Source organism: Malania oleifera, chromosome 8 (genome assembly GCF_029873635.1).
Source record: "Malania oleifera isolate guangnan ecotype guangnan chromosome 8, ASM2987363v1, whole genome shotgun sequence".
NCBI classification, from domain to species: domain Eukaryota; kingdom Viridiplantae; phylum Streptophyta; class Magnoliopsida; order Santalales; family Ximeniaceae; genus Malania; species Malania oleifera.
In genome coordinates this window covers 63,503,813-63,522,332 of record NC_080424.1, presented here as the reverse complement: position 1 = coordinate 63,522,332, position 18,520 = coordinate 63,503,813, and the positions used below count along the sequence as shown (strand labels likewise).

The 18,520-nt window shown below is 36.3% G+C and overlaps 1 protein-coding gene across 5 annotated transcripts in view; it reads left to right on the top strand.

The window, feature by feature from the left end:
- Positions 1–11,829: 11,829 nt before the first annotated feature.
- Positions 11,830–18,520, top strand: part of LOC131162533 (pentatricopeptide repeat-containing protein At5g61990, mitochondrial-like) — a 36,802-nt gene continuing 30,111 nt past the window's right edge. For 3 of the 5 annotated variants that reach the window (XM_058119126.1, XM_058119125.1, XM_058119127.1), the window contains exon 1: positions 12,318–14,823. In XM_058119126.1, coding sequence (XP_057975109.1) covers positions 13,035–14,726 — 1,692 coding nt within the window. In that variant the 5' untranslated portion in view covers positions 12,318–13,034 and the 3' untranslated portion in view covers positions 14,727–14,823. Of the gene's footprint in view, positions 14,824–18,520 lie in introns of all 5 variants that reach the window. The other 2 variants (XM_058119129.1, XM_058119130.1) reach the window with 2 other exon arrangements.

Below are 18,520 nucleotides of genomic sequence, written 5' to 3'. Positions count from 1 at the left end.
TTTGGCAATTTTAGGTTCCTACACAAAGTGTCAAACACTCATTAAAAACAATGAGTATTTGTCATAATCAAAACCGGGCGTGACCTATACGGTCAACATATTACATTTACTAATAATTTTTTTACTGTTCAAAATCGCCAAACGGGAAGGGTGGTGGCAACCGATAAATGAGATGGTAGCTTATATATGCTAGAACATGAAAATTCCACTTTTGTTTCTGTCCTCTAGAATAAATTTCTTCTTGCTTCCTATGATTTATGGCATGCTCGCCTTGCACATATGAATCAGTATGTTATCTTTCATTTTAATAAAAAAGGACAGCTTTATCTTACCTTTTTATTGCTATCTCCTTTATTATGTAGTACATGTCAAATTGCGAAGAATCACCATTTGCCTTATGCTCGTAATGAACTTCGATCATCCAAAGTGTTAGATCTTATTCATTGTTATATATTGGGCCCTTCTCTTGTATACTCAATTTTGAGTTTTGCATACTATGTTTTATTTATTGATGATTTTTCTCGTTTCACTTGGCTTTACCAATTGAAATTAAAATATGACTTCTATAATGCTTTTCTTCAATTTCAAAAATTTGTGGAAAATCAACATTCTGCCCGTGTAAAAATATTTCAAAGTGATAGTGGTGTAGAATTCACTTGCAGCTGCTTTAAAGCACACCTTTGTACCTCTAGCATTCACCCGCCAAAAATGGTCACGGTGAAAGGAAACACCGTCATATGACTGAGACAGGCTTGGCCCTCCTTTTTCATTCTCACACTCCGACTCACTTATGGGCTAACACTTTTAGTACTACTGCTTACATCATCAATTGTTTACCCACGCCGCTTCTCGGAGGTAAGTCCTCTTTTGAGCTTGTGTATGATTCCTCTCATAACTATGCGAACTTTCATCCCTTTGGTTATCGTGTTTATCTTTGCTTACGTGATTACATGACTAACAAAGTTTCCCTCCGTAGCATTCGTTGCACTTTTATGGGTTACAATTCCTCTTACAAAGGGTTTTGTTGTCTTGACCCCACCACCTCTAGACTTTATATCACCTAACATGCCCAATTTGATGAGAACCACTTTCCCTCCTAACATATTTCCCAAGCTTAACTAATATCCTCCCTCCATATGTCCAAATTTTTGGAACCCAATCAACCCCCCATACAAACATGCCCCTACCTTCTCCTGCACCACCTTCCCAATATATTCCTTAATCCGGATCCACCCTGTGTATTATTTGTTCTGATTCAGTGGATAAGTCTTTGCAGGTAGCTAATTCTTATGTAGGTCCATCTCTGTTGCACTTGGACATACAATTGGCTCCTCCTGAGCCTAACAATGAGTTGTTTATTATTGTTTGCACTCCTATTATAGCTGCCTCATTGGGCTCCCATCCTATGCTTATACGAGCCAAAATCGACATTTTTAATGCCCATCACTCGGCACATCTCAGCTTTGTCAAATCCTCTAGACTTCTTTCTGCTCTTCTTCCATCTATTAAGCTAGGAGGTTTCAAATACGCTGCTAAGAATCCTGCTTGGTTTGCCGCCATAGGCGAAGAAGTTCAAACCCTGCAAAATAATCGTACCTAGATTTCGGTTCCTTGACCCGCCGACACCAACATTGTGGATTCCAAATGGGCATTTTAGACCAAATACTTACCTGATGGATTTATTGAACGTCTTAAAGCCTGCCTTGTTGCCAAGGGCTACACACGGGTACCCGGTCTTGACTACACTGACACCTTTAGTCCTGTCATCAAGGCTACAATTGTTCGTGTTGTTCTCTTTCTTGTTGTGACAAAAAAATGGCCTTTTCACCAACTTGATGTCAAAAATGTGTTTCTCAATGGCCATCTCACTAAACATGTTTATATGGAACAACCTCCTAGGTATATTGACCCTCGTTTCCCTAATCATGTTTGTCATTTGAAGAAAGCTCCCTATGACTTAAAGCAAGCCCCTCGCGCATGGTTTCAGCATTTCAACTCTTTTCTAACTTAACTTGGTTTTAATTGTAGTTGCATAGACACATCACTCTTTGTTTTTCATAAGCAGTCTGACATGATCTATTTGCTTCTCTATGTTGAAGACATCATTATTACAGGCAAAAAATCCTCTATTCTTAACAATTTTACTTGCAAGCTCAATTCTGAGTTCGCTAAGGACTTGGGTTCTCTCAGTTACTTCCTTGGCCTTGAAGCTACATACACCACTGATGGTCTTCTTATTAGTCAGTTGAAATATGCACGGGATATTCTCACGTGAGCTCATTTACTTGACAGCAAATTAGTCCACAGCCCAACGGTTGTTTCCCAGCACTTGTCTACTAATGGTCCTCTATTTTTGGATCCCACGCTTTATAGATCTCTAGTAAGTTCTCTTCAATACCTGACTATCACATATTTTGATATTGCTTATGCTGTCAACAATGTCAGTCAATTTCTACATTCTCCAATTGAAGACCATTTCCTCACGGTCAAATGTATTCTTCGCTATATTAACGGCACATTGCATTTTGGCCTCACTTTTCATCCATCTGCTACTCCTGGAGCTTTAGTTGCTTACCCTGATGCAGACTGGGCAGGTTGCCCTGATACTCGTCGCTCTATCTCTGGTTATTGTATTTATCTTGGTGAAAATTTGGTGTCTTGGAGTGCTAAGAAACAACCTATTGTTTCTCGCTCCAGTTGTAAATTTGAGTATCATGCCTTGGCTCTCACTGCTGCTGAAATCCTTTGGCTCATGAATCTCCCTCGTGATCTCAAAATCCCTCTTCTGTACCGGCCTCTTCTATTTTATGACAACAAGAGTGCAATCTTCTTGAGTTTCAATCACGTTTCTCACAAGCGGTCCAAACATGTTGAGCTAGACTACCACTTTCTTCGTGAACTTGTTCTCTCTTGTAAGCTTCGCACCCAGTATGTACCTTCTCATTTGCAAGTTGTCGAAATCTTCACCAAAAGTGTGCCCAGACCTCTTTATGACTTCTTCTGATCCAAGCTTCACGTTTGTTCCAATCTAACGCTCAACTTGCGAGGGGTGTTAATGAAGATATTGAGGATTCTCTACCTTAATTTTTAGGAAGATATTGTGTTTATAATTTCCTTTTGTCTAGCCCCTAATTAATAGGAAATTGATATGTAATTATTCAATGTAATCTTTAACTTAATATAGATACACAACACTCACTACTTAAGAGTGGTGGTTTTCAAATATTCTTATTGATAAATGCAACACTTGAAAAATAAACAAAAATGTGTCACCAATAGTTCAGTATATTCGCCACCCAAGATAATTTTGAGGCTTATATGCTTAGAAAAGTAGGGAATGGTTGAAGCTTTCTTTTTTACAAAAGAAAATTAAGTTGGGGGAAGTTAAAGACTTTCTTTTGAAAAGAAAAAATTGATGTTCCTTAAAAAATTCCACCTAGAATGTACTCTTTATTATTATTTTTCACTGAGGGGAGCAACAAAGGACCACAAGACCATACCTTCCACTTTCAAATTTGTGACAACATCGATGTTCCCATCAATGTCAATCATGCATTTTCACCAGCTACATGCTATTTTTTAAGACATAAAAAATGGATAAAAACTAGTTAGGAAATGAAACCAACATTTCCAAATTAGAAAAAAAAAATAGTAGCAATATATCTTCATTAAACAAGTACCATGTAGCTCAATCATGGTCCAAATCACATTAGCCCCACAGTTCTTTGCCAAAGTTCATGGTATAACCTCAAAAGCTATAGTAGTACCTTTATAAGGCCAATGTTTTCAATTAAGTTTAAAAATATTTTTTAAGCAAAGATACAACTTAATGCCTTCAACCTTCTAAAATATTTTCTGAATCCTAAAAATTTTTTAAAACACTAAATTGATAAATGAGATAAAAACAATCCACCTTTTTTGTCTTTAGACAGAACTCTTTTGCTTCAATAAATGAACTCTTTCTTGTAAGAAATTGCCTTCCTCTTCCTTTAAGTAACAAATATCATACCTACAAATTTCTTTTGACTTCATTCAAAAGATCATTATTAGCACCCCCTAGGAATACTTACATGCTTGGATATTTGTGCTGAAAAATGAATGAGAATAACATATCCCTTGTAATGGCCTGCTACTTATCTGGGATTTATATATATATACTACAAAATTTATAATGCTCTGATACCTACTAGATCAAACCTATCCATCAACCTAAGCAGCAAGAAGCGAAATTCATATAAACACAACCAAAAAACTATACAATACCAGAGTACTAAAAGGATCCTCAAAATATACATATATGATGGCTTCCCAAAATACCCTCAACTGGTTAGGGCTATATATAAATACTCCCAAAAGAAATACTCACTCTGCTGACAGGGTAGTACTGAAGCCCCTCTATCTGCGAGCCTGATCTGCGAGCCTACTTGGATCACCTGAAAAATGTTAAAGTAATGGGATGAGTCGATGCTCAGTAAGACGAAATATGTTATTACTAGTGTGTGGCAAATGAGTTATAATACTGAGAAGATCTGTTTCTATATAAACACATATAACTGAATATGAAAATATAGTACAAATAATATAATAACCATTATCCTATATTGCTTAACATAATTGTATTTTTAGGTTTCTATACATAATACTTCTACTATACATAAGTATGCCCTTTGTTACTGTAAAACTATATATACATATAATAGCTGAAAACTTCCCTAGATGACTGTATGTCATGATTTAACCCCTCATGATAGGGTTATGCGGCCCGAAGGTGGGATCTACCCTGGCTGGCCAACTAGGAATAAACCACTATACTCCATCAGTCTGATCAGCCCTCCTCAACCCATATCTGATGGGGAGCCTGTCTGCTCTTGGGCATTTGATCGACCTACATACCATATATTATCTGAATAGGTGGTTGCACTCTGTATTGAATATCTGTATATAGCAACGATATCGTGCTCTGCTGTCTGATCCATCAGGGTCTGATACTAAATAATACATTACTATATACAATCTATCTATTTTACCATGATTTTATAATATCTGCATTAACCATGACGCTGTGATAAACTGTATCTATATTTACTGTATTTCTAAAATAAACTATAAAACTGTATGTCATGGTACTGAAAACTGTATAATCATGGTGTTATGAAAGTACTATAAAACATATTTCCTGTTTGTATAATCCGTAAAACATGATCCTGAAAATACTGTAAAAATATGTTTCTGTACTATACCCATATTGTGATGACCTGCTTAATTTTCACATTTTTTTTTCACAATAAAACTTAGCAGATCATAATCCACCTGAACCCATGGGTACAAGAGATACATCAGAACACATAACGGAAGCTTAAGCAACAGGAAACATATAATCACAATATCATAAATACAAAACATCCATCACAGTACTATAAATACCAGAGTCACTATATCCACTGTATTTCAATATACACATCCCAAAAACAAGATCTAGGGACATTTTTCACAAAATCCAACCGTCCCTACTAAAACTTACCCTTCAAAGAGGGCAAATCGACAACACTAGATCAGCGGGGCTTTTCCCGCCCTCCTATCACGGGCTCTTGAAAAGTTTATAAAATTTGGGGTGAGACACCTCTCAGTAAGGGAAATAAACTAATATTAGTGTGTGACAACATGAGTATTCCATGTTATATATATACCATACAGAACGGATTTATTAAATTGTTATGTCAAATCTGGGAAAACATATATATCATCAAAATATGGCAGAACATACTGTATTTTCATAAACATATATCATCTCATATAATAATAATACAAAAATATTCCTGGTAGGTTAGCTGGCTGTTGTCATGTATTACCCCCACATGACTGGGTTGTGTGGCCCGAAGGCGGGACCTGACAATGGTTGACCAACCACTGGCAAGTCAAAAGTATAGTCTGTAAGTTTGATGGGTCTGTCAGACCTGGTCTGTACACCAAGAGCGCTCACACACTTCTTTAAAACCACATCGACCATCCAATCTCACACCACTCCGTATAGCGGCGTTAACACATATATCATGATCATGATGACCATGGACACATAGCAACGGTACCGTGCAAGTGCTAGCTTAGACCAAGCCAACCAGGTTCTGATATCATATAACATATACTGAAACTGTGATACATGAATATTTCATATCATTAATTAACAAATCAATCATATCATTTTGCATATATATGTATATCATGAAAATCATCGGCCCGTATGCCGGTATTTCACATTTTACTATAGCTCGGCCCGTACGCCGGCAAATAATTTCCATAGCACAGCCCGTACGCCGGCAAATCATTTCCATAGCTTGGGTCGTACGCCGGCAACATATCCATAGCTTAACTCGTACGCTGGAAAATCATATATATAGCACGACCCATATGCCAACATATCACATACATAGCTTGCCCCATACGCCAGCAAATATATCAAAATCTCAGCCCGTACGCCAATTTTTCATTATAAAAATCCGTATCATTAACACTTTCCCTGAAAACAGTATTTCATGACAATTTCTACTCATGCCACACTAAACAGGTTTTTCATATATTTAACATACCATCATTTTCAGCAGTATTTTCCAAATATAAATCATATATAAATATATTTATTTTCTTGAAATCAAATGTTGTAACAATATATATATTTTCATAAAATTACTAGTTTAATATATCCCCTTACCTGGATCCTGAAAAGCCCCTAAGAGAAATACTCCTGCACCCACAGGGTTCCCCGCTCAACACTCTTAAAATGGAATTTCCTAGAACTAAAGTTCAGTATTTCTATGCGTACTACGCTTATGACAACTGTCAAAAATCCAAATATTGAGTAGAAAGCCTTACCTTGGATTTGGGATGGTTTCCAACTCAGTTCCACCGACGATCCGCTCCGGTAGACTTATAGAGAACTTTCCTAGGAGTGTCATGGTGGCTTCAGATCCTTGAACCGGTGGAAATCCGGCTCAAAATCTTAAAGGGAAGGAGGAGAAACTGAAGGACGAGAGAGAGAGAGAAATTTTGCGCAGGAAAATGACTGAAAAATCACATTTAACCCTTCTTATACTACGAGATTCGTCGATGAGCCACGTTACCTCGTCGACGAGTCCTATAGAAAGTTTGTCAACGAACCTTAACCCTCGTCGATGAATTTCAGGCTTCCAAAAATCCTCTCTCGGTATCTTCTCGTCCACGAATCCTGTCCTCGTCGACGAGCACCTCTTATACTCTCGTCAACGAGTCCCCTGTGTTCGTCGACGAGGAGCTGAAAAATTCCTTGAGATTATCCCATCCAAAATGCAATGTCGTCGACTGCCTTCTTCTATTCCCTTTCCCATTTCCCTTTCTTTTTATTATTTAAATACCATTATTCTTCTGGTCGTTACACATATTCTCATGCTGCATAGTAATTAAAACATTTTAAACATATTTGATAAACTGTATAAATTCAGGCTATGAAGTAATAATCTGATAAAAACATATATTTCATACTGAAATCATGCTAGTGTTACCTAGCATAGCATATTTTCCTTACTTGATTTCTGCTAAAATCTCCCTACTATGAAGGGTCCTACACCCGTAGGGTTCTCCACTTAACACCCTGAAAATCATAAATCTCATAACAAAACATCATTATTTCTACGCCTATTATATTTCCTACAACTGCTACTAAACCAAATTTTGCTTAAGACCTTACCCTGAATTTAGGATGAAATCCAATTTCGTCCCACCGACGATCCGCTCCAGCAGACTTGGAGAGAACTTCCCTAGGAGCGTCGTGGTGGCCTCAGATCATCGATTTGGCGAACGATGGGGCCGAAATCGAAGAGAGATGGAGGTGGAGCCGTAGGAGAGAGAGAGAGGGAGTGAATTTCTATAAATTTTATGTGTAATAATCCAACTTTTAACTATTTATAGAGCTGGATTCATTGACGAGACACGTCACCTCGTCGACGAGTCCTGTAAAAAGTTCATCGACGAACCTGCACCCTCGTCGACGGATTTTAGATTTCCAAAAATCCTCTCTCGATATCTTCTCGTTGACGAGACGGAACTTCGTCGACGAGATCTTGAAGAACCCCCGTCGACGAAACCCTTGTTTTCGTTGACGAGGCCTGGGAAATTTCTTGAAATTATCACCTCCAAAATGCAATGTCGTCGAAGTCCGTTGCCTCCTTCTGTTACTATTTTCATTTTCCTCCCTATTTATTATTTAAATATCATTATTCTTCGGGATGCTACATCCCCTATTTTTGTAACCTTAATAATTCAGCCTTAGTACTAACATTAGACTCTTGCAACTCATCTGCCCTCTCACAACAATAGTGTCATGCCTTAGTAATTCTGTTACTACCATGTTTGTTTGCGTGTAATGAATTTCAATGTATTCTCCTTTCATCTTTAAAGAGATTCCCTAATTTTCTTCTCTATCCAACTTGACATACGTTTGGTTCTGATCTCACCTTTCTTGTATTCAAGGGATTCCCTCCAACCTAGTCAAAATATAGGAATAGCAACATATTCCACCCCTGCCCACAATTTTGTTTTAGTATATCTTGTCACTGCCTAATTAGTTCCCATCATGACTATTGCACGGTCCTATAAGTTTTTAGTCCACCTATACCAAATCATCATATCACATTATACATGAACTAGTGAAAGGAAAACGCATGCTCATGATAGATGATGGCATTCTTAAAATGTCTGACTTAAGGTGACTGACAAAATGAGAAGGTTTAAATTGTGGCGAGTGAAGTGGACACTAATTCCTCAGTGCACGGATGTGGTACTATGGTTGGTGGATCAATAGCTTATTCATGTCCATTTCTTTTCAATTAAAAAAAAAACATCTTTTTTTGGGTACAAGAAAATTGATAAATCACATGTGAAAACTCAGTGTGCGTGGAAAGTTTTTTTTGAAATGAGTCACTTACAAATGCAAGTACTACTCACTGTAGATTTATCTTTATCAGATAATCCTAATGACACAATGACTCAGAAGTTTTAATATACAAATTTTGATTTGTGTAGCAATGATCTTGTATACTAGTATGAAAAATTGAAGGGCTTATATGTGTGTGTGTGTGGGTATTCTATCCAAAATCTAATATCTTAAAAATCATGTTTCTTCATTCAAGTTAAAAGAGTTTGCAATTGGAATTCTGGTTTGAACTGAATACGTTGTTGACCTAAATACCGAACTCTACTCACACAAAAAAATTCCATGCAAAATGCAAGATTCCATAAAAAGGACATGCAAGGGCGTTATACTTGGTTCATGTAGTAAAATAACTATATTCTTTAGGTTATCAATTCGAACAAACATGTTTGCTTTTCAAGTGGTTTAGCTTTTGATCCAATCTCAAAGATAAGGTCTCACAGTTTGGCGTGTAACAGTCATATCTTTTGGGTTAATGCTTGCTCTTCTAAAGAGATAGAGGACCACTTAAAGAATTATTAAATTAAGTTGGTAGTTTTGGATTCTCCTATGGGATATCCAAAGTAAATGAAGAAGCTAATCTTGCTCAAAAGTCATAGATGCATACCAACCATTATTTTGTTCAATTGAGTCTCTAAGAAATATAACTAGGAAAAAATAAGTAGTCAAACAAAGGGAAAGTCAAAAATAAGTAAACAACATAGGACATATAGAAAAATAAATTGCAATTCACCCAAATGATTTTCAATTTCAATACAAATCATTAGGACATACAACTCCTACCACATAAATTCAACCAACAACTAAAAAATAAGAAAACCTCAAATAAAATAGCAAAAATGTACAAAGCTCTACAAGGTATATGCTTACAATTTAATCGATTAACACCAAAAATACTAATCATTATTAAAAACTATTCTTTCCATGAAAATTCAATAAAAAATGGAGGATCAAATATATAAATTTTGATAATCCTCTAATGAAAATCCAATCAAAATATGTTCCCAATCAATAATTCTCTATTTGGTTGTTGAGAAACCAAGAAAAAAAAACTTTTGTTAGGTTTTTAAACTTGAAATACCCCATAAAGCAAAAGCACTAATGTTTTAACACACTATTCGCTATGTGGATGCAGAACAATAAAACATTTTTAGGATGACTAGGCCCGTAAAAGTGAGAGTTATGGTTTGGAGTGTAGGTCCAAAAAATGTGAGTCTCACATCACATTAGTGGGTCCAATATTAGTATAATATATTGTAATTGGAATCCTATATGGAGGAACCATTCCTTATAAGTATTTTTCATAAGTTGATGTTATCTAAATATAAAAAGGAAAGTTCACTCATTAACAATATGGTTTTAAAACAAATGTGAGAATATGTGAGCTGCTAATCTGACACACTTCTCAGGAAAAAAAGAGAGAATTATAATAATATCATATGGTATGAATATAACATCAAACCTGATATGCTAAGTGACATTTATATAAAGAATGGAACTAATAGTAAAATAAATATTTGTTCTTTGTCAAAGTATTGTTCGAAGCATCATATCAAGAATCAATGCACATTAAGCATGTTTAGCAACCTTCCATGTATACCACATCAGTTAATATGCCTTTAATTCTCTTAAAATGTGTGCGTCATTCTATCTAACATAGTTATATAAGAAGTAATACCTTCTAGCACTTAGCTCTTGTTTGTCTACCCTTTTAATCTATATATTGTAAGGAAGCTTACTAAAAAAAATTTATATATTTCAAAAATCAAAATAAGAGTTATAGTCATTTCCCTAAAAGCATAAGTATTGAAAGTAGTATATAAAATAGGGAATTTGTTACCATCTCTTTTTGCACAAAAAAGGGGGTAGAAACTGATCAAAATTTGTCCTATGCTTAAAATAACTTTTGTTGGGTTTTTAGACTTGAGTACTCCAAAAAGCAAAGACTATGTAAATGCAAACCATATTTAGGATAAGAGAGAGAGAGAGAGAGAGAGTTAGAATAATAGCATATGTTAGGAATATAACATCAAAATAGATATGCTAAATGATATTTCTTTCTATGGAGAACAAAATCAATATAGTGAAATAAACAATCGATTTATTCAAATTCAGCCCAACATCCTTTCATTCATAATTTTTGTCAAAGTAAAGTTTGAAGCACCATATCAAGAAGCAATGCACAATGGGTACTACCTTCTGGCAATCTGCTCCTGCTTATCCTCCCTTTCAATAAAAATATTATAAACCAAGCTTGTTAAAAAAAAAAAAATCACAGACCAAAATCATTGCTATGGTCATTTCACCACAAACCCAAGCATTCAAAATAATATACAATATTTGGGAATTTAGTAACATTTTGTTTTGGGCAGAATTTAGTAGCATTTAGTAGCAGTTGTCAAATTCAAATTTTTAAATCATTTTTACTTTCCTAATTTTTCTAGCAACCGAATTCAAAGAATATAACACCGCTAGCAACTCCTACCAATCGAGAAAATAGAATAAACCTTTGGTCAATGCATTTTTTTTTATGGAAACTAGGTGAAAGGATGAACCTTTTATGTATATATTTTTTATATATCTACTATTAATTAAGATCATAAAATTCTTCGTTAGAGACAAAAATTTTAATCGAGGCAAAAATTTTAGATGCTTCAATATAGTTTCTCTCAAGCATTTTGTCAAGCACATGGAACGGTCCCATGTTAATAAACCACAAAAGCAAACAAAACAATGACCAAAGGAATCCCAACCCTTTGATCTACATGCGGAAATGATAGTCAAGTTTGTGATAGAAAAACTTAAAAGGAAAATTCAATTGCAAAGAATAAAGATAAACTAAGATAAGATAAAACGAAATGGCTATGGAACAAACATAAAAAATGTGCCAACAAAAGAACGGCATTTATCCAAATGAAAATATATTAAGGAAAATAATTTGGACATAAATGAAGAAGTCTCCAACTACGGTAGGTCCTTACAACCTTCACTGTTCATTGAATGTTCAGGAATAAATTCAATGAACAAAATATTTCCAGCAGACTAAAGGGCATGGCTCCATTTTTAACTTGTCTTCATTCCACAACTAAACCAAGCATAGCAGAACATAGCCAAAATTTTCGCAGGGTCCCATTGTCGCTGAGCCTCCTTCGTAAGATGAAAGTTAGTCACGCCAATATCTCCACTCCTCCTATGTTCTGAGCCTGTGATGGGAAGCTGAAGATCACACCGTCGCCATAAATTTCACATAAACCCTTTTCAAGCACAAGAATGAGCCTGAATGTTAACCGGTCGTAGTCGCGTCGTAGACCAGCCAACGAGCTGGCACCATCGCACCCTGGTCGAAGCAAGATTGTTGGCTACATTTTGACTTCCCTTGCGCCTTGCACCAGCACTTCATTTTTTTTTTTTTTTTGATTACACGGGGTATCCACGCGACCATTTTACGGTTCATGTGACTAATCCTGCGCCCCTCGAAGTTGACCCCACAACTTCAAAGGAAAGGAAAATTCAGGAGTTCAGGGACGGAAACGAGTTCAAGAGGGTTTGAACACCTGACCTCATGAAAGACACTTTTTTTTTTGGATTCATCCGGGTGTCCACAACCGTCAACGACGTCTGTTTTACGGTCTGTTGCACTGGTCGTGACTAATTCCACACCCATGTGACAGCGGCCCCACACCACCACGCAGGAGGTAAACTCAGGCGCTCGTCGCAAGAATCGAACCTGGGGTGGGAGAAATCCCTGACCTCGTGAAAGGCAACCCCATAATCCGCGCTCTCCAATTGAGCTCAGCCCTGGGGGCTCGTGAAAGACACTCTTGCACCAGCACTTCATTGTTGCTATGGAAGCTGCTGGAGTCCCACGACTCCCACCCTAACATGCTTGCAACGCTCTCTGGGTTTCGTTTTCAGATGGGACGTACATCATCCAAATGGGGCAATTTTATTGGTTAGCATTTAGCAACTGTGAGAGCCGGAGGATGTAATTTTTTCTCCTGTAGTCGTGCGGGAATCTTCTCAATCAACCAAACCACCGCCGCCTAAACCGACTTCGAGTAATCCAGAGCTCTCGATGAGACCTTGTCCATCCACTCTCTATTGTCGTCGATTCTTCTCAACCGCGAGAGCGACCGGAACAGCTCTCTTCAACCCATCATCATACCCAACATGTCAAACATGCGTTCAAAACGATGACATTTACGACCAAAGCCGTCCCCAATTCACAGAAGATGGCACCGACCACCTTCTTTACCTGAAGCAGTTCTTTTCACTGATCAGAACTCTTTCCGCCTACCCCAGAAACTACAAAGCTCTGAATGCCCTGGACTCGATGCTGACCAAGACCCACTACTTCGATTCCGCGATGTCAGTATTCGTAATCGTCGGTCTTTCTCGGTTGAAAAAGCTTGGGAGAGCCAAAAATGTTTTGTTGAATCTGAAAACGAATGTGAGAGTACCCGAATATTTCTTGTTCAGCTTGGTTTTTGATTTCTTGGTTAAGGATGGTAGAATTTGCGATGTTGAGATTGTATGGGACGAGGTTTGTGGGTCTGAATTGCCCTCACATTGTCGTTTTGGTGTATCGGATTACGTAATTCATGTATGTAAGTTTGGTGGTGCTTGTGAGATTAAGAGGGTCTGTGAGAGGGTTTTGATGGGTGGTAGGGTTTTAGAGCAGCAGAGCTATGTGGCTTTGATTGGGGCTTTGTGTAGGGTGAATGAGGGTTTGTTAGCTAGAGGGGTTCTGATTGAAATGAATGGTAAGGGGTTTGAAGCTGATGACCTTACCTATCTTGTAATGTTTCAGTGTTTTTGTAGAAATGAGGATTTGAGTGAGGCAGATCTGATTCTCAGGAGAATGGTAAGGAGAAAATGCCATCTTGATATTTGTGTATATGGGAGTTTCATTCATGGACTTTGTAAATCTGGTAAATTCAGGGAAGCTGATAAGTTATTTTGCAAGTTGACAAAGAGGGAGAGTTTTAATGGTTTAGGACAAGGATTATTGAAGGAGGGCAGGAGGGTAATTTTCCAATTGAATTGTCATGGTGCAGTTCCTGAGGTTATGGCTTATGAGAGTTATTTTCGGTCATTATGTAGTGTTGGAAAGCTTGATGAGGCAGAAATGTTATTAAAAAAGATGATGAAGAAGAGAACTGTGCTGGAGGCTTGTGTGTATGGTTCTTTTATTAAAGCTCTCTTCCGGGCAGGTCAGGAGGATGATGCTATTAAGTTCTTCAATGTCGAAAGAAGGAAAGGGCTTGTCCATGTTGAGGATATTACAAAATTTGTCATTGTGGAGCTATGTAAAAAGGGTAAAATTGATGAAGCCTCGAGGATTTTTTATGAGGATGTACTAAGTGGCAAGTTTGTGAATGATATAAGCATTTGCAACTGCATACTAGATAGCTTTTGGAAAGCGGGAAGAACAGCTGAAGCAGAGAGCCTTTTTGAGAGGATTCTGAATGGTAGCTTTGGAGTGCCCGATATATTAACGTATAAAGTGATGATCAATGGATTTTTCAGCCGAGGAAATATTTCAAGGGCCCTTTGCATATTTGAAGAAATGCAGAATAGCAATATCCCAGTTAATGGTAATTTATATGAGATGATTATTAGGGGATTATGTGATCATGGAAGGCTAAAGGAAGCATATAGGTATTTGAACGAAATGACTGCAAATGGACATCTGGTTTCTTGTGCCAAATGGACATTGGTTTTTCATTCAATGTTTCTTGGCAATGAACATGAATTTGGACTATGATTATGAATTTAACTGATAAGAAGTTGAAGTGGAGAAGTTCAGCTAATTATGCCTGCACGATAAAATGGTTTAATGCAGCTGGAAAAGCCTCAGTCAGGTACAGTGCTTTATCCTGCTAATGAGTTTTTTCTTAAACTCAAAAAATGAATAATTTAGCATGCGTGATTCATGTATATTTTTGTTGATTCTTTAACAAAAACCTGGTACTCCAGCTAGGAGTCTCAATGATCTACCTTGTATATTTTCTTGGAGAAATCTGGTATCATATATCGTAGATCAACACTATTGGGGATTCTCTCTTTCTTGTTTACAAGGGAATACAGTTGCTCAATTGGATCTTGAGATAAGAAATAGTTGGGGCTGTTTGGTATCACTGCCAAGAATTATGAAAATGAAAACCATAAACTAAAACTAAAAACCAGAAGTAGAAACTACAAACTGTAAGCTAGCAACCTATTTGTTAATATTTTCTAAAACTAAAAACAAATTTAAAACTTGATTGAACAAATGCTCATTTTTGTCCTTGAATCAAATTACAAATAAAAAAATGATTAAAATAATAAAAGTATAAAAGAATAAAAATAAAAAATATTATAATAAAAATAAAAAGTTACTATAATTATTTTACGTAATTATTATATATAAGAACTCACTTTACAAGAACAATCTTATTGTATGCAACTAAAAAATTAAAAATATTTTATAAATGTCTTTTATTATTATTTTTTAAATTCATGGATATTCTTATTTTAATTATATTTTAAATTAATATGGTAATTTTGTTTTAATTTTAATAGAAATCATGTACAAAATGAATGATTATATGCACAAAAGTTGATTTTGGATATTAAATATTTTGGCAATAGGTTGCCAAAACAACTGAAAATTATAAGAACTGGTTTTCTTTTTTTTTTTGAAAATAGTTGGTTAGCATTAGAAAAAAAAAAAACTGACAACATAAATAAACACATTTTCATAATCTATTTCTTCATTATGTAGAAATGAAAGCATAAAATGAAAAACAAAAACAATACCAAATAGACCCTTAATTTGCTTAGGAGACTCTAAGTTGGGGGCCTGACCAGTGGACTGCCATCCAACAAGCGAGCCCAATTTGCACATGATGGATATATTGGTGCACGTTGCATGCTTTTGGTAAACTCAAAACTCATTTGTTTAGCTTTTCCAAAGTATATATATTCCATTCATGTGCTTTTCTATAACAAACATACCTCAAATCTTGTACCCTTCATTTTCAATACATGTGATTTATGTAAATGAATTTGACAAGATGAATATATTAAACAGAAATGCCAACTGAAAAAAATTCCTTGTTCATAAAATTACACTTCAACAATCTCATATTTTACCCCAAAAACCTCTACTGTAGAGAGAGCAGATCACCCAAGTTCCCCCCCCCCCCCCCAAAAAAAAAAAAGGAGGAAAACTATTTAGTGAATATCTAGAATGAGATAGCTTCTTGTGGAAATAATTCTCATTAATCATAACATAGTGTTGGAAAGTTTCAAATCTATTTAATCAACTTTCCTATTTTTTTAACAGAATCTCGGCTATAAATGTGTGAATATCCTAGAATATTTAGTTTCCTTAGAAGTTAGCATCTTTGGTTCTTTCCTTCTATTCTTCTGTTGTACATATATTTATACAGACCTGTACCTATGTTACTATTAATGAAATTATTTCCACAAGAAGCTATCTCATTCTAGATGGTATCAGAGCTAGGTCTGGCTCTTGGCCTTGTGTAAACACTAGTTTCCCTTGGCGGCTCCAATTTGACCCTAATCTCTATAGGGTTTTCTTCCTTGTTCAACTCTACCCTAATCTCTTCTATTGCTGTAGCCATAGCTGAAACCTAACCTGAAACCAGACCTACCCATTCTGAGCCTTACTCTGTACAAATTACCAATATACGATTGAATGAGGCCAACTTCCTGTAGTGGTCACAATCTGTTAGGATGTATATTCGTGGAAGAGGGAAGATAGGGTACTTGATTGGTGAAGCTAAGGAGCCCGAGAAGACAGACCCATCTTATGCTATATGGGATTCTGAAAATTCCATGGTGATGGCATGGCTCGTGAATGCTATGGATGAAGAGATTAGTTCTAATTACATGTGTTATTCTACTGCAAAGGAACTATGGAACAATGTGAGTCAGATGTACTCTGACCTTGGGAATTACTCTCAAATTTATGATCTGCAACAGAAGATCAGCAATGCTTATCAAGGAGATGGCAGTGTAACAAGGTATTTCAATATTCTTAAGGGCCTATGGCAAGATCTGGATTTATTCAATGATTATGAATGGAAAAATCTTGCTGATTGCAATCACAATAAGAAGATGATGGAGAATGCAAGAATTTTTAAATTCTTAGTTGGACTTAATGATGACTTTGATGAAGTAAGGGGAAGAATCCTAGGGAGATAACCTTTATCCCCACTCAGGAAAGTATTTTCTAAAGTACGACGAGAAGATTGTCGAAGGAGTGTGATGATGAAGAAAAAGGAGGATGAGACTGTGGAGAATTCTGCTCTACTTGCTGCCAATAATCTTGCTCCTTATGCTGCCGGTAACACAAATTTGGCTACTGCCAATATTTCTGCACAGCGGCCTTACTCTAATCAAAGGAGGTTGGAAGATAAGCCTCGAGTATGGTGTGACTATTGCAATAAGCCACACCACACTCTAGAAAATTACTGGAAACTCCATGGAACGCTAGCAAACTGGAAGAGCAACAAATCTGGACCCTCTGGCAGCAATCATGCAGTCCCTAAAGCCAATGAAGCTAATTTCCTAAGTGCTAAACAGGTGGATCATCTTTTTCAACTGCTGAAATCTACTTCTGCCTCTGGTCTTCCTACTGGTTCATTGGTCCAAACAGGTGATAACTCTAGTGCCTACCCTTGTTGCTTAAATCTTGCACCATGGATTATTGATTCTGATGCATCTGATCACATGACCGCTACCTCACAATTGTTTCAATCTTATTCTCCTTGTAGATGGAAGTTTTTCATCCATTGCTGGAACAGTTTTTGTCCAAATCTTTGAAAAAATAGAACTCAAATCTGTCCTTCACGTCCCTAAACTTGCTTGTAACCTGCCGTTTGTTTGTAAACTCTCACTGGATTCTAATTGTTGTGTCATTTTCTTTGATTCCCATTGTGAATTTTAGGTCCAACACTTGGGGAGGATGATTGGTAGTGCTAGGATGATTGATGGACTCTACTACTTCGATGAGACTTTATTCAACAATAAACAAACTCAGGGTTTGAGTAGTAGTACTAGTTCTATTTCTGTAAGTGAAAAAATAATGCTTTGGCATCTTAGACTAGGACATCCTAGTTTTATCTATTTAAGACATTTGTTTCCTACCTTATTTAAAAAACTGGATTGCAATTTTCTTCATTGTGATGTTTGCCACATATCCAAAAGTCACCGAATCACCTATCAATCAAAAGCTTATCATTCTTCCAAACCTTTTTATTTAATTCATAGTGATGTTTGGGGTCCCTAAAAAATCACTGCTACGTCTGGTAAGAAATGGTTTGTTACGTTTATTGATGATCATACATGTTTGTGTTGGGTGTACTTATTGAATGACAAATGTGAGGTTGAAATTTTTTTTAGGATTTTTGTAATATGGTTGAAACCCATTTCCAAACAAAAATCAGTATCCTTAGATCTGATAATGGTACTGAATATTTTAACAAATGTTTAGGAATGTTTCTTTCAACAAAGGGTATTCAACATCAATCTACTTGTCGTGACACCCCA